Source organism: Hippocampus bargibanti, linkage group LG18, assembly GCF_051943395.1.
Source record: "Hippocampus bargibanti isolate YZ-2025 linkage group LG18, ASM5194339v1, whole genome shotgun sequence".
Lineage (NCBI taxonomy): Eukaryota > Metazoa > Chordata > Actinopteri > Syngnathiformes > Syngnathidae > Hippocampus > Hippocampus bargibanti.
In genome coordinates this window covers 7,626,909-7,653,437 of record NC_142751.1, presented here as the reverse complement: position 1 = coordinate 7,653,437, position 26,529 = coordinate 7,626,909, and the positions used below count along the sequence as shown (strand labels likewise).

General features: G+C 41.3%; 1 protein-coding gene across 3 annotated transcripts in view; it reads right to left on the bottom strand.

Annotated features, from left to right (window-relative positions):
• Positions 1-26,529, bottom strand: part of pappaa (pregnancy-associated plasma protein A, pappalysin 1a) — a 112,339-nt gene that overhangs the window by 11,832 nt on the left and 73,978 nt on the right. For 2 of the 3 annotated variants that reach the window (XR_016118204.1, XM_089019835.1), the window contains exons 13-21: positions 25,642-25,855; positions 22,070-22,244; positions 13,775-13,958; positions 13,103-13,304; positions 12,733-12,967; positions 11,617-11,764; positions 9,763-9,878; positions 4,673-4,744; positions 3,270-3,368 (exon numbers count right to left, since the gene is read on the bottom strand). Coding sequence is in view for 2 of the 3 variants with exons in the window: in XM_089019835.1 (XP_088875961.1) it covers positions 3,270-3,368; positions 4,673-4,744; positions 9,763-9,878; positions 11,617-11,764; positions 12,733-12,967; positions 13,103-13,304; positions 13,775-13,958; positions 22,070-22,244; positions 25,642-25,855 (1,445 nt within the window). In the remaining variant the exon portion in view is untranslated. Of the gene's footprint in view, positions 1-3,269; positions 3,369-4,672; positions 4,745-7,713; positions 8,852-9,762; positions 9,879-11,616; positions 11,765-12,732; positions 12,968-13,102; positions 13,305-13,774; positions 13,959-22,069; positions 22,245-25,641; positions 25,856-26,529 lie in introns of those variants that run through there. The other variant, XM_089019836.1, reaches the window with a different exon arrangement.

The window sequence follows — 26,529 nt, the reverse complement described above, 5'->3', positions numbered from 1 at the left end:
AAACATTTAACAATGTTTGGTCGAGGGGTGAACTGAGAAAATGAACACTGTTTTCTGACATCTGGAAAATGTGTCCTTTTCAATTGCAGGTTATGTTTTGTGGACGATGAAAATGCTCAACACAGTTTATAGTGCTAAAAATGTTGCTCACGGTTGCAGTCTCTCTTTCTGCCATTTGCCGTAATACTCTTTTGGTTGACTGCGATGGTAAACCGAGAGCGAGCCACCTCTTCTGTGAGGCAATATGATGTAGTTCTCTGCGATGTGATTGTCGTGACCTCCTTTTGCACGCTAAAAGTCTCGGATGTATTTTCCCCTCCGAGCGTTGGCTGTTTCTCCAGAGAGTGCAGACGCTGGAAGGATCAGCTAGTTTCTCTAAAGCTTGACGGCCTTGGCAACAGTGTCTATGATGGACAAATCTTACCAATAGGTCATTTCCTTTTCCAATTTTCCCTTTGAACCGCTCTGAAAAACAAACCCTAACAGCCTACCATCTATTTCTGAAGAGCAATGAATGGGTTATTGGTGCGCTATCCAAGATGCCAAAGTTTTGGTGAAATGAATGAGGGAGAAAAAAAGAACACTGCTGTCTCCAAACAATGCCATCGTAGAATATACATATATATAGCAAGGTGACACATTTGGCCAGTGGCTCAATTATTAAAAAGGGGTTTCATAATTCTTGATATTTTTGGAAAGGTCACACAGATGTGATCAGTGGTGTTTCCAAACTTTGCTTCCCCTTGAATGTCAATGAATTGGTTAGTCCGTTGCCAAATAATAAAGAAGCCTTCACGGAGAGGGGGAAAAAAAGCGGCTGTGATCACGGCTGATTTGTGCGTAGCAAAAAAGAAACGTGGACAGGTCAACAGTCCCGAGATGGTGTCCAGTTGGAAAAGCGCAAGATGTTCTTTATACATCCTAATTCACCACCAGAGGCAATAAAGAGGCTTCCTAGTCGAGCACACTGTGAAATATCAAGGGAGACGCATAGACTGCTGTGTAAATGTAGCCAGACATACAGATGGATATGCCAGGAGTACAAGTACAGACTATTGCCAAATTCAGAAGGAGAGGCCAAACCAGAGAAGCAGATGTTCCAGCGCAGAAGCTAAACTAAACTTCCAATCCTGCCATTTGCCAACGGCTGCTAAGTGCGATCCAGACAAAGCTCGTTGCTACACTAAAGAGTGCGGCTACCGCAAGAACCGAGCGCTTTGCCATATGCAGCCAACCGCAAAAACATTAACAACTGCCTAAATGTCGAGAAAACATTGAGTTTATGAATCCGGGTAATAACATGGACTGCGAAGGAATGTTCACAGGTCTGAATGCTACAACCACAGCGAAAAACAAATCTGTTCACCGACTACCAGTCAAACCTTAAATGGATGGTCTGACATATGTTCAGAAATCTTGGACTCTTATTAAGAGATCCAAGTTTCATATTTGACTTTAATTTGTCCCAAAATGTTCAGTAGACCTCATTTCAGCCAGGGTGAAAGCATTCACTTGACATGTATTCCATTTTTCTTTGTCTTTTTTTCCTGGAAGGGCCATGTTCAGATGGGGAGAAGAAAAGAAAATTAGCCAGTAGGTACAGCAAAAACGTTTTTAGTTCAAATGTTCTCCCCTTGAGTGTTTTTTAGCATCCTTCCACATTGCGGAAATGCATATCATGGGCTCACTGAAGACTATAAAATGTCCATAGGCGTGAAGAAAAGCATGAATAGCATTTGCTATGTCTACCCTACGATGGGTTTGTGACCAGTCCTTTCTAACACGTCGCTCATTGTCAGCGGTGAACTGGACTTGGCTTACAGCTCATCTGAGACACTGAGGAAAATAACTGTCCAGAATGCAAAGATGAATTGTGATACAAAGCAGGACGAAGCAGATAAGACCAACCAGAAAACCCATGAATAGCTTTCCAGATCAATAGAATTTCTGCATCATTCACGATGCCTCTGATCTCAGACTACTCAGATAAATATTGTTCTGTGTCTCGGACCGGGCGAAATGTCACACTCCAAGTCTGTCACTGACCAGAGCTTGTCCAAATGTCGGTGCAATGAAAGACCTTCACAATGTCACACGGCATACACTGTGACCTGTCACTCAAAACTGGCTATCAGATGCCATATTTGTTTCTGACATTGTTGGCTCAAAATCCGGATACGTTTGTGTTGTCTGACGTCAGCTATCATGAGGTTCAAAGATAATCAGCAGTAGCCTATTGAATGAGTATTGCTTCTATTACGTTCACTGATCAATGTAACTGGTTTAATTTTGGTGGCTTTCGACTGTGACCCGTGCCATTGGAATGAATCATGGTTGGACTTTAAGTGGAGATTGACATTATCTATCACAATTGTATTTATTTTTTTTTTTCTGCGAAGCCACTCAACGTGCAGATTGCCTTGTTTTGATTAATATGGTTTTAGTAGGCGGCCCGGTAGTTGAGTGGTTAGCACGTCGACTTCACAGTGCAGAGGTCGTAAGGTCAAATCCTGCTCCGGCCTCCCTGTGTGGAGTTTGCATGTTCTCCCTGGGTCCGTGTGGGTTTTCTCTGGGTCCTCTGGTTTCCTCCCACATTCCAAAAACATGCATGGCAGGCAGATTGAACACTCCAAATTGTCCATAGGTGTGAGAGTGACTGTTGTTTGTCTTTGTGTGCCCTGCGATGGGCTGGCAACCAATTCAGGGTGTCCCCCGCCTCGTGCCCGAAGACAACTGGGCACTCCGGCACCCCTCGCAACCGTACTGAGGAATAAGCGGTACGAAAAATGGATGGATGGATGGTTTTAGTACATTGGACGTTGAGCCTTGGACACATCCGTGAGTTACGCCATGTCTCGCTGCTATGATGTCACACAATATACGTAGCTTGTAGCTGACGAGACTAGCGCCAATCCGCCTACACACCCTGCGGTGGAAACAAGTTGTCAGGATTTACCGTTCCAAACCATACCCAGGGGATGAAAAGTGAACTTTTGTTGCAGACAGGGTATGAACTCAGAGACGTCTTAAAGTGCTAGTATGGTATTGATAATGAGTTTTGGCAACCATCAATAAGACAAAATGACTCCAGAGGGAGTCCAGGAAGAGGATTTATGGCCATAACAGTTCTCATTTAACATAGTGCCTCCAATATATTTTTCTTTCATAAGTACTTTATATTATTTACGGGGGTTCTGGTTTGCCAATGGTAACATGTAATCTTAAAAAAAGGAAACTGAGTTCATGTGCCGTACAATGGTGTGTCTAACCTGCTTGGTCTTGACAGTGGATTGGCAGCAGTCTCCTCCATCGTAGTTACAGAAGGCTCGGTTGTTTACTGCATCACAGTAGTTGTCTCCCATGAATGGCTGTGTTAAAAAATAAAAATAAATAAATACAATATATTCAGTACTGTATGGTTGTGCTAATAATAGTTTCCTGTACGTAACACATGGCCTTTTACATCCTTTTGTCTGTTAATGTGATTTTTTTTCTTTCTTATTGGGTCTTATTAGACCAGCATCGTAAATCTGACTGAGAACGCAATAAACTATTCATGACAGAAAAAGAGTGGAAAGAAATCCCTTCTATGAGGAGATTTATATGGCTGGCTCAACCCTTTCCATTCGAGTTAACAATCAGGATATCCAATTGGTCAAAAGTGCACACATCATATAATTCTTGCATACAGTGGAGGGGGATTCCTTCACATGTGAACGCAAAATTTGCAGAGGACAGATGCTGTTTGATCTGGTGACCTCTGGCTGACCCACAAATAAACCAAAGGCTTTCAAAGCAGTGGGGACTACATCGTAATGACCGCCTGGATTGAAGTCAACTGCAGTTCAGCCTGGAAGGTGGAGTTTTGATGTAAAATGAAAAATAGTAAATAAATTAATGATTGATGTTTCCCAAAGAGTGGTCTACAGAACTATTCTGGTCGACACAAAAAACCTCAAATACTTTGAGTAGAAATTGGTGGACCGCCTTAAACTATGGAGTTCATTACCGTATCAGCGAGAAGGAAGTTGCGCAACCACAATTTTATTGTAAAGAAGAGGGAGGAGAGCTAAAGTGCTGATACCAAAAGCAATACTTTTTTAAATTAAAATTGAAAATTATTGAAATTTGAAAATTACTTTGAGTCCTAATGGAAATGCAATTCAAACTGAGATTCGTTGCAAAACAATACCCTCTTTTTTGTGTGAATTATTTCGTCTTTAGGACAAAAACAATTTAGATTCGAAATTGTTTTTTTTTTCCAAACACAATGGGAAGCTTTAATTAATTTTTAAAAGAGTGAAAATTAGAATGCAGAAGTCCCTAGAATTATCGATAAAGTGTTTGTAAAGTTACACTTTACAAACAATTACAATTAAATTTTTTCTGACATTTTGACATTCAGATACTTTTCAAGATGACTTTTTAGGCTGACCTTTTTCTCAATCATCGTCTGATATGTTTTGAGAAACAAATAACTACATCAGATTAAAATTTCCTGATGACCAATATTACAAAAAATACTATTATAAATATAAATACATAAAAACTGACATTTATATTCAATGACCCCTTACGTGATTTAACAAACAAACAAATGCTGGAACTATGTGTCCTAGAATTGTGCTCTGAGATGATAAATGAGGCTACTTTTGACAGAACATTGACCTACCTCACATCCTTTGAAGCAGTGGAGCAGTTCAGGGTGAGGATACCACTTCAGTCCCATTGTACAGATGATACGCTGGAAGATATATTATGAAGAAAGGTGCAATCAATTAAGCTGTTAGGAACAGAACAAAACAGAACAGTCACTTTTTTTTCTTTTTGAAACAATTGCATGTCAAGACACGTGTCACAATTCATGTATGGATGCCATTAAGGAGCTAATAAACGGACCCCCAAGTATTCTTTTAGAATTCCAGGCTGCCTCTTATTTACAGTGACATGTAGTGTAGGCATATGGGTGGGGTGTTTAGCATGGGGGTTTGAGGTCAGAGCTCAGAGCTCAGAGCAAAATAAAAAAAAGGGGGGGGACATGCACGAATGAAAAGGTAAAGAGCACAATGTTCTCAAGTATCTTCACAGAATCTGTGGAATCCCTTCCCACTGCGTTTGTCCTTAAAATGCAGCTCATGGGAGGTTTGCATGGAATGTGTGTGTGCGTGCGTGCGTGCGTGCGTGCGTGTGTGTGCGTGTGCGCTTGTGTGTGTATGCGTATGTGTGTGCGTGCGTGCGTGTGTGTGTGTGCGCGCTTGTGTGTATGTGCGTGTGCGTGTGTGTGTGTGTGTCTACCAGGTTTTGGAAGGGGTCTGTCAATCTTTTTTTTTTAATCAGTCCCATGGCAGTAAAATGTCATATGCAAAGTTGAGTGTGTGTGCGTGTTTGTGCGTGCGTGCGGAATGCGTGTGCGCGCGCGTGTGTGTGTGTGTGCGTGTGTGTGTGTGTGTGTGTGTGTGTGTGTGCGTGTGTGCGTGTGTGTGTGCGTGTGCGTGTGCGTGTGTGTGTGTGTGTGTGTGCGTGTGTGTGTGTGTGTGTGTGTGTGTGTGTGTGTGTGTGTGTGTGTGCGTGTGTGTGTGTGTGTGAAAAAAATTGATTTCCTAGAATGGGTGCCTCAGCTGTAATAAACACCACACTCACATACACAATTCTCATCCTTGAGGTGTCTGTGATGGTCTTTCCTCGGCTTACTTCCCTGCTTTTCGACAAACAAAAGCTCTCAGCCACTAGATGCAAAAAAATAAATAAATCCAGTAGCTAAATATCAAATTAATCAACCACAGTGTATCAGGAAGGTATAGGGTATCACGCAATCCATTAGACGGGGAAAGGCGGAGCAAATGTTTTCAATTCCTGTGAGACTGTTAACCGAATGGTCAGATGCTTTGGTCGAGTTGAGAGTACCGCTCACTTGACCGGGTGCTACTATCTTGGTTAGCGTTGATTCTTCACAAGTGTCTGAAGGCTGAGAAAATATCACATGTCTTTAATTTTAAATGCGTAAAAATGAGGTGTCTACTTGAGGGAGAAATGTATTCATTCAATGTGCAGAGGGGGTCAATTACATGCATGATAAAACAAAAACATGACTTTTGCCCGAGACGCCTCACACTCTGCCATTGAGTGAATAAAAGCTTTCAGCCTGCACATGAAGACAAATGGTGACTAAATACAAAAGCAGACAAGCACTAAATATTCCACTGGACAACTTGTACCTTTGTGTTCTAATGCATTCTAATACACTAGTGACGTAAAGCACACTTGTACTCGAGGAACGTCAGCGGATTTCCACTTTAATAAACCCTTCAACACTTGCACGAAAAAGTTTCATTATGGAAGCTAAATACAAAAAGGAAATACCATTATAATCTCAAATGTTGTTTCAGCACAAAAACGGTTCAAAAAAAAACCGCACCTTGTTTTCTCAGCGCAGGTCAGAGCACGATAAATCCAACACATCCCGGTGGGATAAAATAACTGCCTCACCTCAAATAACACCCCCAAATAATAACACCCCCTGTGTGCCTTTATCTAAGAGACTTGACACAGTTTTCCTTTGCGGCGGAAAACGAAAGTGATTTGTCATTTTCGGCGCTTTCAGCAAATCGATGCAATGGAGAAAGATGGAGGATGGGGGAGGATGTGGTGGAGCGGGCGTGGACAGCAAGAAGGTGAGGCCTACATTGGCCACACTGGGCAAGGCAGAACACCTTAATTCATCGGGGATCTCAAACTTTTTGCACCTACTGTACTTTCCACTTGTTCTCATTGCTTTAGCGATGATGTCATCCTGAAAGCCCCCCCCCCTCGCTTTCTCTTACACTCCTTTCTCCTTTCCCAGCAGGGCCATAACTCATGATAATCCATGACGCTAGCCTGGTTTCACCCCTCACTATGTATGCGATCCAAGCCTCTCGGGGCGCTGATACCACATAAAAATAGATCCCCCATCTCAGCGGAACCTTAGACGATGTAGTGTCATATAGAAAATGACTAATTCCACTGTAAGCCCGACAAGCTAATTTTGCTGATAATGGGGAGGGGCGGGTGCAGAATCGTTAGCCGCATCAGAGAGAGGAGGAGGGATGTCTAAGTGGGTCATAGCAAGAACTACAACTGATCGAAAGCAATAAATAATCAGCACTTTTTAAGGTGGACAACATCCACCTGTAAGTTGGAGGGAAAATAGAACTAGTTGAACGTGCGTTTCACTGATGTGTACCATATTTTCTGGTGCATAACGCACACCGGAGTATAAGGTGCACCCCCAATGAATGAGGATTTTAAAACTTTTTCCATATAGTTTCATATATATCGTTCCATAGGACCATTAGGCGCACCTTCAATGAATGAAAAACTTTTCCCATATATAATAAATATTTAAAAAAAAATCAAAATATATAAATAACACCACATTATAAGGCGCTACAGTAGAGCGTGGGGTTACACACAACTTCTGTAAGGGTTGGGGGGGATGAGTCGGTGGCTGCTGACAGTAGTTGCAAGACCTGTTGCTGCTCAATATTACTTCACATCTAAGGCACACCTGCGTATAAGGCACAAAGTCATCTTTGGAAGAAAATACAGTATTGTAAATTATTTTTTCAAAGACACAGGTTTCTTGCCCAATACGCAGTTATGACCCTTCTTTTAGAAAAATAGTTTTTGACTTCACATTTAGTTTTTTGAACAGAAAAATACCCATTCCAGGGGTTAAAAAAATGTTGAAGAAAGACATTAAAATGTAATTTGATTTCACATATATGCATGAGAAAATTTACAAAACCTGTTTCACAGGATTAAAGGTCAAGCAGAGTACGTGTTGTGAGCCCAGTTTTCGTTATCGCTTTAAAATCCTCATTCGCCTTTGACACCGTAAAAACTATTTAACTATTCACCTAGTTGTCAAGTCTGCCTGCTTCCGATTGGAGCAATTCTGAATCATTTCACTTGTTGATGTTTATCAAAAGTATGACCTACCAAGAATTGCAGCTTCTAACCAAAATGGCGGACTTATCGTTCAATCTCATTTTTTTACATTTAATAAATAATGACCAAAAAATGCCAAAGCTGCCCTTTTGCAACCACAGCACCACACAACCTTCTGGCACGTGATCCACAATCTCTTTTCGGGTTTACTTGTATGCAATCAATTGCGGCACACTCCAACAGAACAGGCCCGAGTCTCAATTTACCACTGAGCACAAATCATATCAATTACACACATCCATGAAAAACAGATCCTTTCATGTCCTGTTGGCCCATACACTTGCTGACTCAGTGCAACTGTGAAAGCATACAAAATGGGTCGTAGGAGTCAAACCATACTGACACACAGACATAATGATTCTTTCCACAACCTGTGTCCTCTCCTATTTCTCTCGCAAAACAAACAAAAAAACAAGTTAATCAAGTGTGGGGTTTGTAATATTATATATGCCGGGGAACTCAAACTTATAAGAGGCCGATGACTAAAATGATATTTTGTGAACCCCTACTGGACATTAAAATTTAATCTTAATGCCCCTTTTTTGTATAACATAGCTTTGCTAACAAAATTGAGGATGGAAAAGCCACGGTGGTCAAGAAGTCAGACATCATTTTTCAACTAGACATGCTGAGGAATAGTAAAGAGAGGTGAGGGGGAGGATAGAGTCACCCATCTTGTTCACATTCTGACAAACCAATAATATGTTATACTGTTATTAATAACGTTTGAGAAGGCTGGATTAGTTGTACTTCCCTTTTTTGTGGAAGTCTTGATGCGACCCAGACAGCACAAAACTCAACCTCCAGCAGTCCCGACTTATCTTGAGTTTGAGATCACTTCTGGGTAGTATTCAGATGACTTCTGGTGAATGTAAAATGTAAAATGACTAAATCCATCCCCAACATGACACAACGGGCCCCCCCAACTTTCAACCATAATATAGTCAATCTCCATTCTGATGACCTTAAACGGGAACCGAACACAGAATATAAGTAAGCTCTGCAGAAGCCAGACATTGAACCTGTTCATTTGAATCAGGTGTGTAACAACAGGGTCACCATTAAAGCATTAAAGATTCTCATGTATACTGCTGACCTGCGGGTAATTTAGATTTGTTCAGTGTCTTGCCCAAGGACAATTTGACAGCAGACACTCAGAGCAGAGTATCAAACCACTGACCTTTTGGCCACCAGAGGATAAATACGCTTGACCAACTGAGCTGCAGCCGACACATTCTCACCCAAATACTTTCACCTAACTTCTAATCCGATCCACGACCCCTTGATCTAATGCTAACCCTCACCCTAAACCATTAACCCCAAGACATAACGTTAATCCTTCACCCTAACTTAACCCAAACCTTAACCCCCACCTCAAGACAACTTCCAGAGCCAAACTGAACATTGTTTCACTCTTATCGTGCAATTTGTTCCAGCTTTGACAGATGCAAGGAAAATGAATTGAACGTTTGCACAGGCATGACTTGTCTGTGCATCCCAAAAATAGCCATTGACTCGACCGCTATTAGGAATATGCTAGAGGGTCACACCATGTTCTGAAAAATGTCTGAGGGGTTGCCATGTTTGGGACCAAAACATTCGGTTGCGGCGGAAGTTAAAAGTCAGGCACACGCGGGCCTTTTTTGAAATGCGACTTATAAAGCAAGGATGTCGACACCAGACGGGAAATTCCTTAAAGAAGAGTTGTGGATCACAGGCCTTTGTCAAATGCATCTGTCACAATGGCGAGGCGGCTTCACTCTTCCAACAAACCTTAACTTTATGTGGGTTCCTCCAGTGCTCCTTTAGTACGCCCTCGGCCGTCATGTTGCTAGGGAGGATCACCACGTCGTTGTTGCTTTCCCTGCAGGACAGCTCACACTCCTCACCTGCACGTGACAGGGAATCAACGTCAAGAAAATCCAAATTCTCAAAAGGTCTCAAGTATAATGTTTTAGTGGTGGGCATTTTATCACATTTCCTTGATCAGTTCCAGAAGTGTAATGATCAAGTCTTTATTTTTCTCGAGTAGTGATTTTGGATGATTTGGATGGCTCAGTGTTTTTTTTTTTTTTCTCATTTGCATTTCTATTCCATTGCCACTGATATAAATAACGTGATGCCATCGTTTAAGCAGTCAGACAAAATTCAGTTAATTATTATTCCCATTCTATGTGACTCTGTTCTGACTGAATACATTTTAATCCAAGTTTGTAAACTGCGTAGCACCAAAACAAATGACCGATGCAGTTCCCATTCAACTCTGGGTCATAAACGGCATTTGATTTTCATTCAGTTGACTGTTCTAGGAATTGCTGATGGGGGTCTCAATCTTGAGCTTCCTCAAACCATAGATGGTTTACTACCATAACTGTCGGGGACTACATTGGAAAGGAAGATGCAAACCAAGACCGGTAACTCGAGGAAATCTGTTGCAACTTAGAAATCCTGTCTGAATTGTTTAATGTTAAATGACTACAATGTTCCTCTTCTCCAAAACTGCTCCAAACCCACCCCCAAATATACTGCGTAAGTGTCTTTGAAGATTTGAGGAATTCTACCACACAAGAACTTGGAGAAAACTCATGAGTTTCAAGTAATGTTCCCTCTAATTTTTCATGTGTCTGAGCAGACACGCAAACTCCCTGAGCACACTGAGGACCACTGTGAGCATCAACAGATGTGTACGAGTGAGGTGTGAGCCGGTTCTTCGAGCCAGATCTCTGAAGTGAACGAAGTGAGCCGGTTCCTAACAAGGAGGAAATGGGAGCCGACTTTTTTGCTCCTCTATCCCCCCCCAGTCTTCGGTTAAAGCCGCACGTGATTGATCGAGATCCGCGGTAGAGGAGGGAGGGGAGAATTACTGACACACGCAGCAGTGAGAAGAATGAGGAGGGGGAGAGTGGTAAGGGTAGACAGGTGGACAAATGTAATCACATTATGTTGTTTATTATTATTCAATTATTATATTTTTACTAGTTGGTATAATAGCATTATTAATATGAAAAGCAAATTAGTGACAGCTGATCATTAGACCAGAGTAACCACAGGGAAAGTAACAGTTCGTGGATGCTCTCTGTGCACATAAATCAAGCTATATAAATAAAAATGAATAAAAAATATTTGATGTAGTGTATTTTTTACATGAGTAATTTGTTTTATACATAATTTTACATGGTTTTCGGTAGTTAATTAATTTAAGCAAAAAAAAAACTGAGGAGTCATTTGTGAGCCAAAAGAAACAAAGACAAACAACTCTTTAGTGAGGCGAGCCAAAAGAACCGGCTCTCTGAAAAGAGCCGGAATTCCCATCACTCATGTGTACGCTGTGGCCACACACCAGTTTCACACAAATATCACGACGCGTATGGGCAGGGCACATTCTACTGCGATTGGCTGTGTAGCGTACGTGAAATGGCCATTATTGGCTGGACACGTGTCACTCTGCATAGATGTTCTTGTGCGCAGAGTATGTGCAAGCAGTGCGCGATTGCGCACGCGCGCAGCTTTGAGGGAACATTGATGACAAGACCCCCGTGGAGATCGTAGTGTGAGCAACAGGGACCAAAATGTCGAAAGATGTTGACATTGGTAATCGAGAAAACAAATCCCTAAGTGCGTACTCACCTATACCGTGTCCTCGCCTGCATGAGTACTGAAGGCTGTAATGCAGGTTTTGAGGTAAAGAACATTGGCCTTTGCTGTTAGGGCAGAGGCGGAAAGATCCTGTCCAGTTGCCGTCTTTCCTACAGCGGATCGCGTTGGATCCAGTGCCCTGCATAAAAAAAAGAAACAAAAACAAACAACGTATACATCAACAAGCACAATTAAGTGGCGGCACGAGGACATTGTGTGAGGATATCATCCTGGGCATCCAGTTGCAAAAAGGGAGGGACATACAATCCAACTTTTATCAGACATCCAAGCCGCAAGGCCGGAGAGTATGAGGAGATTAAGAAGTGGATACATTTCAGAATTCCTCGGTTGTGGAAATCAATAGCCTTCCGAATAGAAAGGCATCAAACTAAGGGGTATTCTGGGAGCCGGCAAACTTGAAAAAAATGTAAGCAGGACCTGATAAAAGATGACAGGTACTTTTCGCGCAAGATAAACTTCTTTACATATCGAATATATTAGGAACTTTGTTGAGAAGTGCTGATAGGATCTGTTTACAGTGTGTTTTTGTATGTTAAACACAATAAACAGATAGACAAAAAGATCAAGGCGCTCAGGTTCTTCCACGCCAAACTGATGCACTTGTGGCCCTTGCTTAGTGCACAAAATAGAGTCTTACTCTAATTTACTGGTGTCAAAGTCAACGCCCGGGGGCCAAATCTGGCCCGCCACATCACTTTATTTGGCCCGCAAATGCAAATCAAACTTGTGAAATTTCATGATGCTTGCTGTAGTCCGAACTAAATTTTAAAATTGTCCACAATAATTTGTTGTCATTAATTTGTTGTGCGCTCTATAAACATTATAATGGCTTCCCCAAATACATAACAGCTTCTGAGAGGAAACCGTAACTACAATGTAGCCCCGGCAAAAAATGAGTTTGACACCCTTGCTCTAACAATTTTTGGTCATGACAGCACTCTATCTGTTTTCATTTCACTTTATCTTTAATCCTTTCGTGTTATTGGGTGCAGGTTATCCTTATAGGTGCACAAAGGGTTTATTGTCATCAATAAAAATCTAATTATAAAAATTAAGAACAGCGGAGAATGGAAAGAGGGGACAGACCTGCTTGCATGGAGCGTGCAGCAGCCTCACCGTGTGGGCAGAGCCTCCAGTGACGGCATTTGGGCTTTTACCCACCGGGTCAGAGCAATTGAGTCGGCAAACGCTGTCAAAGCGGAAGCCATCGGTACAGTGGTAGGAGCCGTGGAAGATGGGCGGCGGAGGGTCGCAAGTGACTGGCTCGCATGCACCTTCTAGCCAACTGCCGTCTTCGGTGCACTGACGCTTAAATGCACGCCTAAAGAGAACCGATCAAATTGTGATGAAAAATATTGAGCAACGTTTTCAAATCATTTGTTTCTATTCACCACAAATTATGTATGTGGATCGCAGAGATTCCTTGATCAACAAAGGGCTGTAATTTTTTCCTTGCCTCTTCGGTTTGTTGGTCACGTGGTAGCCCGGCCTGCACTTGTACTTGCACAGCGTTCCCACTTTGAGGCCCGTCTCGTTGCAGCGCTTTGTCTGCAGCACGGCATTGGGCACGGGCGGAGGAGCCGGGCAGCGTAGCTCGCAGAGAGCCTCCGGGAAGGACCATAGCCCATCTTCCAGGCAGGTCAGGGTGTTGTTGGTGCCTGATCAATAGGTCAGAAAGAGAAGAACAAATGTGCGGATTGAAAGATCAGTCCTGAGATGTTCGGTGGTTAAATAGCCTGTAAATGTCATCTCATCTTCCTTTGTACACCCCTTTTTCGGATCCTAATGTGTATTAAAGTTTAAACATGAAAACAATGTAAGACAGGACGTCGGCCTCATCTGTTTGCCAGTCTGACAGAGAAAGAGAAAAGCAATGGATGGCACTTAGGTTTGTTCCATCTAGTGTATATGTGTGTGTGTGTGTGTGTGTGTGTGTGTGTGTGTGTGTGTGTGTGTGTGTGTGTGTGTGTGTGTGTGTGTGTGTGTGTGTGTGTGTGTGTGTGTGTGTGTGTGTGTGTGTGTGAGTGTGTGTGTGTGTGTGTTGAGCCTACCTCGCCAAAGGTATTTGAGTTTAGCCTAAAAGAAAACATCCATACATGCACGAGCTCGGCAGGGCAGGGCAGCTCACCCACAAGTTGGGCGGGTTGGCGACACTGGAAAGTGCTCTTCTTGCCATAGGTGGTGCCCTCTGGGAAGTTGAAATCAGCCGGGTGAACGTGGTACTTGTCGGGCAGACCGCAGTCGACGGGTTCGCATGACACCTGTTTGTTCCATTTGCCATTTGCGCAGGTTATAGTCACCAAAGAGTCAGACTGCAAAGGAGGAGAGTTTAGAAGATAAACATTGTTTCTTTTAGTTTCAATATGTCCTCATGATTCCTATCTCGATAGACAAATTCCAAGGCGGTTTATTTAGAAATGTTTGTCACTACGCGCCCGAAAAATGGGCCAGGGGTGCTACAATGGTGGGTGTGCCCATCATGCATTGAAAATATGTCCAGCCACCATGCGCTAAAACATACTCAGTACAATGTACAATCAGACATGTTTAGTATCAGTTATACTTGAAAGAAAATCCTGACTTTTAGGATTGATTGTAATTACATTTGAAGCGATAAATGAAACAATCTGTGAAAATTAGATTTGCACATTGTAGAAATGTCATGACATCCATTCACCTAGCCAAGGCTTGTTGTCATTGAGGTAGCGGTCCCAGTTGACACGGACAAGAACTCAATTCAATTTGATTGCTAATCTGGCCCCAAGATGACTGACGGATTTGAAGACAGAGCTCCTGTTGGTGTTTGACATGGACACATTTTTGCCTTTTCAATACAACAGCCCAACAGATTTCCCGTTAATGTCAACTCATGTCCCACAAATGCTCCTTTCAGCATCTCACAGCAAAAAACAAATTGATTGGTCTTATCTTACCAGCGAGTTGGTAAGCCACACAGGCCACGCGGCAGCTCAAGTAACCTACAAAAGCATTTGTAAGAGCAGGTTGTGCTACTTGGGCAACTGATATCGTTTGGGCCCCGAATACTGCAACCCTAACACAATGCAGGCTGATTTAGGTGGCAGTGTGTCCATTTCTGGGAAGCACTCACACATGCAAAAAGAAAGATACACACATTAGGAATGTTTCCTAACACAAATGCAATCAGCTTTTGAGACCTCATCCAAAATTTTTAGCACATTTCAAGAGACCATCATTTTTTTGTACAGGAAAATGGCTAGGTAGGTCAAAGATACCAAGCTAATGCCTTTAGCTTAGCTGCCTATTTCATTGATTGACAGCTGACAGATATTCAGCTATATAAATCCTGCCAGTCCGGTATTCTCAAATAAACAATGACATCAGATCTTCAAGCTTACTCAGCGCGTTGAGAGCGATCGGTGACTTGAAACTCGACGGAATGGGAGAGAACACAGCAGAACACAGAGAGTATACAAGCATAAATAACAGTTCCATTACTATAAAGCGACTGTAATAGGCCCTAACAAAGGTTTATTCCGCAACCCAACCATTAACAATATCTCGGGGAGGTAGGTTTCAAGAAGATATGTGCCTATTGGGTTGGTGTTAACGCATCAAGGATGTATGTTGGTGAAAAAAGGGTTGGGAAGGATTGGGTCAATGTTTTAAAATTTCTCAAAACCAAAACGTCTGATGGGGCCCATTTACCCCAACTGAAATAGCTATGATTCCTGATAATTAGATGCTTTGTGGTATTCCATTCGCAGGGCTGAGAGCAAAAGGCAGAGCTTTGTCGCATCCTCTCCGATTAACCAGCAACATGTTACACTAGGAGAATGGTAAAATTTATTGCCTGGCCAACAAATCTTGCAACAAAGCTGGGAAACTCTTATTATTTTGACATCCCTCACCGACTCAGACTAAATAAAGCAAAAGCTGTGTTTTTTAACGCACATTTCTTCGCCGTTTTTTTCTTCGTTGTGTGCTTTATAGTGTCCATATGTAAACATCCAACAGTTTTGTCGACTTTTCTTTTGCAACACAATCCTCTCTGCCGTCATTAATGTGGAACGTTCATCTGGATCCCAGCATATGACAGCGCATAACAGTATCAGGTTCACTCCAAATAAATAAACTCACATATATATTGGACGCTTAGAACACAACACATGCGTACCATGTGAGCGAGGCCGCTGTAAATCAGCCATTTATCCCCCAAGAGCAAATATGATTACAAAGAGTACACATGCAATGATCTTCAAATGCAAAGGAAAGCCATCCAATGACACTGTTATGCTGTTCGACGTCTGTGGTAGGCTGCAACAAAACACATAAGGCTACGAGTGCCTCAATGCGTGTAAATTTGTGGGAAGTTTCCCCTCCTTTAAAAACTTTACAGCTGACTAGCGCTCCTCCAGTAGCCACTTTAACAACTTTTGGCCACTCCGCCTAATTCAAGCCAGGCAGCCTATTAGACAGAAGAACCAACAGAACGACGGCGTCTTCTTTTGAACCAGAGCTTTTCCTCAAGCGGCCCACAAACACATGAGCGCATGGGAAAAGTATGGCAGCCGCCTATATCGCTGTTGTATTTCGTTAATACATTTTAATAGAGCTACATAGGAGTTGTGCATTTGTAATGGCTTAATGGAAACAGCCATTCATCATTATTCCATTCATCATTTTGACGATTTGACCTATTAAAACAGCAAAGGAAACTCACTTTCAGTGTAAATTTGAACACATGTAGACTTGAAGCTTGCATTATACAATAAAAAGGACTCCTGCTGGTATCTTGGCTGAGTCCGACTTATGTCTCGCCAACAGCTTCAGCTTTTCAGAAAAAAAAATGTGCAAAAAAATGTAACATCAGAGAGTCTTTGAGTGACAAAATTCAATACGGACTTGGACTCTGGCAACAAAATAAGATCTCATTGTAACTTAATGAACGAGAAAAGGAACCAGAATCACAGACGAATATAAGCACATAACTTTTTCGGGTTATTAAATCTCCAAACATGTTGCAGACGGCCCTGTTGGAGCTTGATGAAAATGCCATTTTGAGCTTGTAAATGCAGGCGCAAATAACCTTATATCTAAAAATGAAGAACCCAGAAGTGTAGCACTAGCAGCATAACAAATATCAATTCTTCAACTACATTCACAAAGAAAATCTGTTAGATGAGGAAAACATTGTCCTAAACTCCTTTATTTTCAGTAAATTTTAAATGAAATTGTATACCGACGTGAAAACATTTTAAAATGAACAACAAAAGAACAACGTGGACTTGTTGTTACAGTGTTAGCAAAAAAGCTAACAGATAAGTAAAACGAGTGGTGCAATGAAATTCAAGTTTCATAATACCTCTCCATAAAAACGTATTTTGTTGGAAAACAGAATAAATAAATACTTCACCATAATGCTTTATTTTCATAATTTATATTTGATTTAAACATAGCAATAGCAGATAAAAAAAGTTTGGCAAATTTTGTCGTACAAAAAACCCCAACCCCCAATTTAAAAAAATGATGGTTGCTTCATTGTTTTACTCTTAAAGAGGGAATTAACTCACTTGACAGATAAAATTGTCATGGAAATTTGTTTTAATATCCCAAAGTGTCAGAATTATCTCACGTCTCTGGAACGTACTGCTCCTATCGTGAAGACACGTTTTGAGAAGTCAAAGAGATCTTGCGATAGATGAACTGACTTGTTACTTTGTCAGACTGTCCTTTCACTTTAGATAATGTCCATGTCAGTGTCGCTGCTCAGAGTGCTCTGGAGCTATGCAAGACGGTTGCCTGAACAGAGCCCAAGTGGTCCCCTCACACGGCGACACACATTTACGGATCACGCGTGGAAAAGCATGTACTGCCACCTTAATGAGACTTAAAAGGGTCCTCTGCTCACACTCTGTAATATGTCGTCGGGATGACTTGATCACGTACTCTACGAATGTAACTTAATTTGCCGAGCACTTTCAAGTGGCCGTGCAGTGTTAGAACAAGCCGACAGATCCCAAAAAGGAATGCCGACATGAGATACGTACAGATGGCGGAAAGGAAAGATCGAAGATTATAAAATCTAACAATTATTCCAGGGAATAAAGTCTTCCTGTGTCTTTTTTTGTGAGTCATAAACTACAACTGGCGAATGGAAGTCGATAAGGCTGCTATCTCTACTGAACTTTTCAACTTAGGCAACAAAGCAACCACAATCAATTACTGTCAACACTTGTGGTCTACTTTTGGAAAGATATGTCGGATTGACATAAATTATATTTTTAATAGTGTCTGCAACATGAAACGAAGTGATAGTACAGGAAAAGTCCCATTTAATCATTTTTATGGTATGGTATGGTATAGTATAGTATAGTATAGTATAGTATAGTATAGTATAGTATAGTATAGTATAGTATAGTATAGGATCTTAAAGATGTGCGCAAAGATGAACAGACCCTTTTTGCTCGAAATTGAAGATTTCACCGGAAATTGTGTGGCAAATCTCATGGACATGTTCCGTTTGGAGGGAATCAAAAATACAGATCCGAAAACGTTTGTCTTGAACTAAACTCAGTGACTTGAGTTCGTCATCCTGTGTGAGATATCATCCTTCTATGCCATGCTCTGTCCACCATACAATGAAAAATACAGCCAACAGTTTGCAATCTTCCATTTGTCTTGTATACGTTGATCGACCAAAATCTCCTCAAGAATGTTTTTTTCAAAGACTGTTGGAAATGTTATATTAAAATGCCCGCTTCAAACAAAGGTAGCATACTTCCCGTATGATTTTTCAGACCTATTATTATTATTATTATTATTATTATTATTATTATTATTATTATTATTATTATTATTATTATTATTATTATTATTATTAGCTAAACCTGTTGAGGTTGTAAGTATGGGAAAATACTCAAATTGACAATTTATTTAGTCTAAGATTAAAACAGACTCCCCCAAAAGAAATAAGCATGGGGTCCTTCCTACCCCCAGTAATACAATGTAAAATTTTAAAAGAACATGTTATCTTTTGATCACAAATCACAAGCACAGTGGTGCTCGGCACTTGGCGGAAAGACAAGAAACTAACAGTCACTATATTAACTCAAGGCTGTCGTCAATTGAAAACAGACAATTTCACTACGAGTGAGGGCAATCTGACATCACGTTGCTGAACTTACTTTGACTTTGCAGTGCAACGACTGCTCATGACTCAGCCAGCTTTTGACGTTGGGTTGTAAAAATAGGCGTTCCCGCCATTTGCCTTAAATCCACTTTACATTAGTCTTGTTTGTCCGGTATTTCGATAAACGTACGCTGCTTTCCCGGTTGTAGAAAACCCACATCCTGCCCCATTCACTCCGCCAGATTCTATAGAGTAATTATAAACATCATTCTGTCAGCACAACTTTGCAGCATCAGCTCTATTGTTGGCGACATGCAAGCTTAGCAGAGTGATTTAGGCGCCCCAAGTGACAGGACAAGGCTCATTTAAAAATCATTTTGTAAATTTATGTTCATGTTTTTTGGCACGAGGTTGTCTATCTGACTACTTAAAAGAACGTATGTGGCCAAGTTTGAGAGTCGAGAGGAACATGAATCCTACCTGAAATGATCCGAACCATATTTATTCAGCTAAAAGTGACTCAGACAAGAGTTAGACATCTGATTAAAGTTCATTGAAATGAATTATGAACTGTTCCCCACCAGTTCAAGTCACTTCCTCCATCCCTATTTTTTTCTTCAGGGAAGGGGAGTCTTGCTGAATGTTCTATGCAAGTGCTTCATTGAGCAGAAAATGGATGTCGCTTGATGTCCCAGTTGCTGACATCATGTTGTTCTTGAGATAGCAATCAGAAAGACTCAACAGCGGTTTTTGCTCTTGCAGCAAACTCCATTTTGCCGTATTAGCTTCAAGACACCATTTATCTGCTATCAATCTCACATAATTAACCAAATTATGAACGATCAATAAATCTATTATCAAGCCGCATTTTACCATTTTTTTTAATTTACTGGCGGAAGTCAGTTGACTTTCAAACATTTTAGAGAACATGTTTTACGTCCTATAAAATTTTATTGGAAATTGACTACTTGAGTTCATAGTTCTTCAGGTGGGTTCATCATAATGAAATTTTACAACTGGTAATCTTTTACGGTTATGAAACCCCACAATTTGTTTGGCAGCCACCCCTCTTTATAGTTTTAAAAATGCCCAAAGACAGTTCCTCTTAGCAACATTAAATTTGGTAGACATGTCTATAAGTAAGTAGAACCACAAATATGCCTCAAGAACTCAAAGATTGAGTCTGATTGCTAGCAAAGTTAAGCTACGTATACTAGACATATGGTTGACATTAGATAGTAAAAAGCTTATGCTTCTGTTATTGCGTCTGGACGCAGTATGGCAGTGAAGTTTGATAACTAGCCATAAAACACACATTTCTAAAAATGCCGCACACAAGTTCAGAGGTTGCTCAAAGTTGTTGTGTCTGTGATGAACATAAGTCCTTGAATAAACTACAATATGGTGATGCAGAAAGTATCAGTACCAAATTTTATAGCGCATTTTCGCTGTAAAAAAAATGACACAAGAAAATGATTTCCAAATACTGGTGTTTGGCACAAATACAGAGATAAAATGATGAAGTTTCAGGGATGGAATCTGAATTGGGAACGTGGCATGTCAGACATGTGTTCAGCCACGTAGCGAGATGCTTCACGGAACAAGCCAGTACAAATGTATCCAATTAAATCGGTCAAGACATTTTACCTCATAGCATGTATCAGGTTAAATACTTCCCAGAAGGAATTGCTGAACACGATCACTGAATACCCCAGTCTGAATGTGTACTTAATGGCCATCTATCTTAACTAGCAATTTTCTGTTCATATCGGATGACTTATGGACATTTTGAGCGCTCATCCACGATCAACCAGGTTCTTTTGGTGACGGAATGGCCACTAACTGATCGATTCATTCAATCACTTCTCTTCAACTTTAGTTAAACACTTCTAAAATACACTCAAGAAGACCAAATGAAGCTTCAGGTTTGCTTCATGAATCAGTTGTATTTTTTACTCCTCTAAATGGTACTGTTGATTCAAATAGGGAGTAATAAGGGAGTGTACGGAATGGTGCGCTTTCACCCCAAAGATTGTCAGTCAAAAATTAGTTAATGAAGCACATTTGAAGCTTCATTTCCCCATCGCTACCATAGACTATAGAGGGCGCATCTTCCTGCATTCTCCCCTTTGTTGCTTTCGTCTTACTCCACTTCCTCACACATACCCCTTACTCTGTCACTGAAAAAAAGCATCATTTAGCACTTAAATGAATTGGCATTGATAAATAGCCACAAAGCGGGCCGTCAATCAAAACCTAATGCAATTAGCGAGACGCTCAGACTCAATGGGGAACTCTCGTGTTTGTGAATAAACGTACCTCTACATTGCACCTGTGTAATTATTCCCACGCGGCGCTTTTTGCCCATGTATTGTGCAGTTTGGGTCATTGAGCAGAGGACATATCAGGGACAGCTACAAAAGATGCAATCCTGACTAATGTCTGGGGAAAGTCTGTCCATTTTCTAATTATTAAACATTTATGGCTGTGCATAAAAGCTACATTGGATACTTTGTTCTCTTATCTCGTATCATATTAGATTGTCTGTCGTTAGTGTGAGCCGCTCTGAGGGAGAGAAAGCGTTTATATTGGCCTTTATAGCATCTTGGAGCCAATCCAATAGCTTTACAGCGTGGCGTCGACTCTCCTCTTTGTTTATTTACTTGTAAAGTCTGCATTTCTGTGTGTGTATCTTTTTTATGCAGGCCGTTGAGTGTAATTTCCCGTATATGTGTCAGTTCCTACATGCAAGTGCCTTTTATGTGCCAGCACGGTAGCAAATCTCGGCACTTCAACAGTGGCTTCACGTATGTGTGTCTCTGTGTGTGTACGTGTGTACGGATGCAGCAAGCAAGTGGGGCGGGAGAGGCAGAAGGCGGGAGAGAGGAAAGGAGAGGAGGGGGAGCAGACACTATGCGATGATGTCATGGTCCCAGCGGAGCGACAGTCATACAAAGTGACCGTCTGAGGTGATGGTGCAGCATTCTCTGCGAGGAACGAAATCGGTTGTGAGGCGCTCTCATGTGTAGAGAGGAGCCGCTGGGTGGACCTCTCCCCAGCTCCTCAGTGTCAAACTTCGCCTACCTGGATGATGTCATCCCCCAACCCCCTACCTCACCCACCCCGGGGGACTTTCTGTGGCACTTGCAACTGACAAAACAAGTGCAGAGGGAAGCAGAAGCTCTTTTCTGGCCACCTGTGTGCTGAGGTTTGCATCGTGTGTGCTTTCACATTGGCACGCATATCCCAATACACTTTGTGGACTGTACATCACATGCACCTATTGGACGTGTGTGTGTGCACGTGCTTCACCTGGCTTTTGACGATGTCATCATCCTGGTGGATCTGTAAGACGTATCCCGAGTTGCAAGAGATGGTGCAGCGGTCACCGTTGTAGAAGTGGCGGCCAGCGTTGCTGCACTTGAGCTCTGCATTGCGGATCAAGGGCTCTTGGCAGTCGATGGCTTCGCACGAATAATGTACACAACTGCGAAGACGGGGATGATGGAAGATGAGGTGAAGAGAAAAATGAAAGGGTCACATGAAAAGTTGAACATGGCGTATATACGTGTGGAGGAAAAAAAAAAACACTGCAAAATGTCAGTGACCACATGCATCCATCATTGACTGCTTTACATATCAGATCGATAAACCACATGGGGACAGGAGATCGGCATTGGAAGCGGGGGAGGTGGGGCCGAAGGTTGGGGGCTCATTGTGGAGTGACATATGGGAACGAGGAGTGGTCAAATATAAACACTGTTTTGACGTTTCATGTTCATGGAAAACCTGCACACATTTTCTTTTTCATTTTACAACAATCTACACTTTACAAATTCACACAGAAAGTCTTAATGTGTATGTGTGTGTGTGTGTGTGGAGGGGGGGGGGTTCATGCGTGCGCATGCTGTGTTGCAGAAATTTAATCATGAGTTTTATATATTCGTCCATTTTACAGTCTTGTAGCCACAATCTTTTTTCTTTAGTGCTTTTTTTCCTCTCACATGAATCACAAGCTACATACATACATCCTGTAGGTACTGTGTGCGCCCATGTTCGATTGTTCCCTGCCGCCACTGACAAGCGTGAGACATTATTGGTCGTAATGGAATTAGGCCAAATAAAATGTTAAAATGTGCATGCCGGGGCAACATGTGGCGCTATAATGATGTGATCATAATCCATTTTAGCCAGTCAGAAGCGGCTGCGGTTGAGCTCATTCAAAAGCCGGCTCCTAAAACCTAAATGGACTCGAGGTTGGGTTTACCTGGTTTAAGAATAAAAGGATTATTTGCAACTTAAAAATAGTGGGTGAAAAAGGGATAAGAATGCATAACGAGTTAACGCAATATGTTTGAATATTGAAGTGAAGACAACACAAGTTAAAGTTTGCAAGACAAATAGTGATAATAAGTAAAACCAAAATCATCCCACAGTCCTTACATTAATTACCATATGAAAATGTTATTCACATTCTGTAAAATCCCCACATTGAAAAATCGTTTTGACTTTTTTCTGTTTTTGTTTTGGTAAATTGGCTGCACAAAATGATGTCATCTGGGTGCAGATCAACTGTATAAGTAGAATAATAATGTACTTCAAAATGTATTTGGATCCCAATGCTTTTATTGTGAGCAGCCCCTGGATTTAAATGGTCGCGGCTTGGAATTGAAGCGGATTTACATGGGACAGGAGATGTGAGACAATCTCTTTTCGTTAATGGATGTTACAGCTTTGTGTTTGCTTTCAAAACTTAGCTCATGGCAGATGTGCACATTTCACCATGACATTCCTAATCCACTGGTGAAAAGGATGCTTTGATCCTCTCCTCTTTCATCTAGAACTACATAATGCAAAGAGGGTGCAGAAAGTGCGAAAGATTGAATGTCTGTGTCTTTAGTGTTGTATCACGGATTTATTATTTTGTTTTTGTTTTGTTTGTTTTTGACTTCAAGACGGCGCTGTGAGACCGGCTACCTCTATTTATTTTTTGCTGATGTGAAATTTAAATTTCTCCACTGTGGGACAAATATAGATTGATCTAATCTAATCTAATCTAATCTAATGTAATGTAATCTAATCGAGTCCTTTTAACACCTCTTGCCCTCAGGAGGATGTGGACTGGCACGAAAAGAACGACTGTAGAACGGTGTACACAAAGTGACATTAAATAGCTTTTATTGTTGTTATCAGAGGGTAGACGGATGAGGGAATATGGGGCAGGGATGTTGTGTTGTGGAATGTTACGGGAAATGTGCGTGAGTGAGGCAGCACGAGAGCTGGAAGGACATAAAAAAGGGGGACAAGAGTTGGCAAAGAAAGTTGATTTGCTCACAAAATTAAAAATTGGATTCAAATGAGGCCTTCAAAATTTGTACATGTGACCTGAGTTCAGCGGGCACATCAAGTACATCAAATAAATGTTTTCTCTTTGCGTGCTTGCTTTTAGGGAAGGTTTTGGTGTTTTACTCATTCATTTCCAAAAGGACCAACTTCAACGAGTGATGTTCAGAAAATAAATTAGCAAAGGAGGTCTTTCTTAGCAAACTTATTTTTTACACTTTATAATGATTCATGGCAGTAAAATGATGTTTAAATGATGTAATGAATCAACTCAAACCAACTGTGATACCCTCAAGGGAACAAATAAAAAACAGGGTGGCGCTATAGTACAGTAGAATTACAGTACATGTCAGCGTAAAAGCAGTAAGGTTAGATCTTTATTGCCGTGCAGGGTGGTTGCTCACAAAGTCGAAAACATAAGAATGTTTGGAGTCTGTAACTTGCATTTTGATTTGTCGAAGACACTGTTCACAAGGTTCGGTGTTGTCATTTGTATGAGCAACAATGTTCAAATGAGTGTAGGAGCTAATAATCAGTTCCTAACTTTATTTCATCGGTTATCTATCTTCAGGGTCGATGTAAAAAATAATTTACATTTTATCGGACCACATCACCGATCTGTCAAGATAAACATCAACGTAGGTGTTTTTAGTACAAGACAAATACCACAAACCATTGTATTGCAAGCTGCACACCTTCACAAACAAGCAGGTTTTGTGGATTTATCGGAGCAAAATTGCGTGTGTCTGTGTGTGTGTGTGTGTGTGTGTGTGTGTGTGTGTGTTGTGTGTATCAGTCGTATGCGTGACAGCGGTATGGCAATCGGGTAAACAGTGCGAGTTCTTTTCTGCGTGCGGTCAGATGTCGAGCTTTTTGTGGGGAGTGACTCGTCACCCAAAAAGTTTGAATTGTAATAGTACTTAAACTCGGAAAGGACAAAATTTACTGCAAAATCTCATTGGTGGTCCCATAAACAACCCAGAGGAACGACATCAACAATTGTCCGTGATGTTTTACTTTACATTTTAAAGGGGTAGTTTTGCTTTTCCAAACACTTTCTCACACACACTCGTGTATGTGAGTGCATACAGATGGAGGGAGGGAGGGACGGAGGGAGGGATACACACAAACACAAACACACTCACACTTTGGTCCATATGTTCTTGAGCAGCAATGCCATGATGTGTTTTTGTTGGAGAATCAAGACATCTGCTTTGCTAGAATATTTGGAGTTTAACGAATCATTTCTGGTCAGAGGAAATTTGTCCATCACGAATGTATAAATAAACTTCACAGTGAAAAAAAGGGCAATGTTTTGCATATTCGCAGGATTGTGTCTCAGATTGATTTGAAGTAAATGAAGCAGGTCTAATTCTTGGGGTATGGCACGTCATCATTTGGCAAAAGTACATTTAGTACAGTAATTTTACTGAGACTACAATTGTATGACATCATACGACATCAAGGAGATAATAGTCAAGTTTAATAATATGGATTTGTTTTTCCAATATGTGACATGTAGGCAGGTTTTTTTGGCTCACCTTTGACCGGAGGGGTTGTAGATCTCATTGCTCTGGCAACCGCTGATGGTGATGGGGTCAAAGGACTGGAAAGAGCGTAGGCCGATGCCTGAGATGGCTACCAGGCGGGAAGCAAACACAACAAGGATGGCCTTAGTGTGGTAGAATGCCACAGATAAGTCATGACTGACTGGAATCACCAACGGATTCGTTCGGCAGCTCAGTCGCCATTCGCCTATAAAAAAGGACACAGAAAAGCTTTTTGTTGGATTTTGTTGATCAAATCTAGGTATTTTTTTGGCTTAACGTAACGCACTTTTGAAAATATGAACGTTATAAAAAAAAATCAACACTGAATTTTCCTTCGGTGAAAATGCGAATGTGTGTGTCCGAATGATTCTTTGACTGTATGTTTCTTTGTAATTGTGAGTCATTGTGAGTCATCTGGGATAGGCTCTCGTTGACGACCAAACCTTATGGGCACTATAGAGAATGGTTAATGCATATTTTCCACATGGGCCCTTTTACTACTTTTGGAAACTTGTTGGAAGAATCTGTACCTTTCATTGATATGCGATTGATGCAAAAGATTTTGCTCCCGTTGTCGTTTGTCGGCATGGTGCACAATGCAATGTTTGCAGTCATGGTATAGTCCGAAGCACGAAACAGGCTTCTGATTGGCTGCCGTGCCGAGTATGCAAATTGCCAAACGAACGTTTTGAAAGTTTTGAAAGCTTAGAAAGAGGAGTCCACGTGGCTTGCTTGTAGCTTTCGCTTTATTGAATAAAACAAACGTTTGATTAAAAAAGAATATATTTTTTTTCATGAAGAAGTTGTCGGCTACCCAGGCCGAGACTTTTTGAAAGTTGTACGCCCGACGTAAAAGTTGTACGCCCCGGGCCTCTGGGC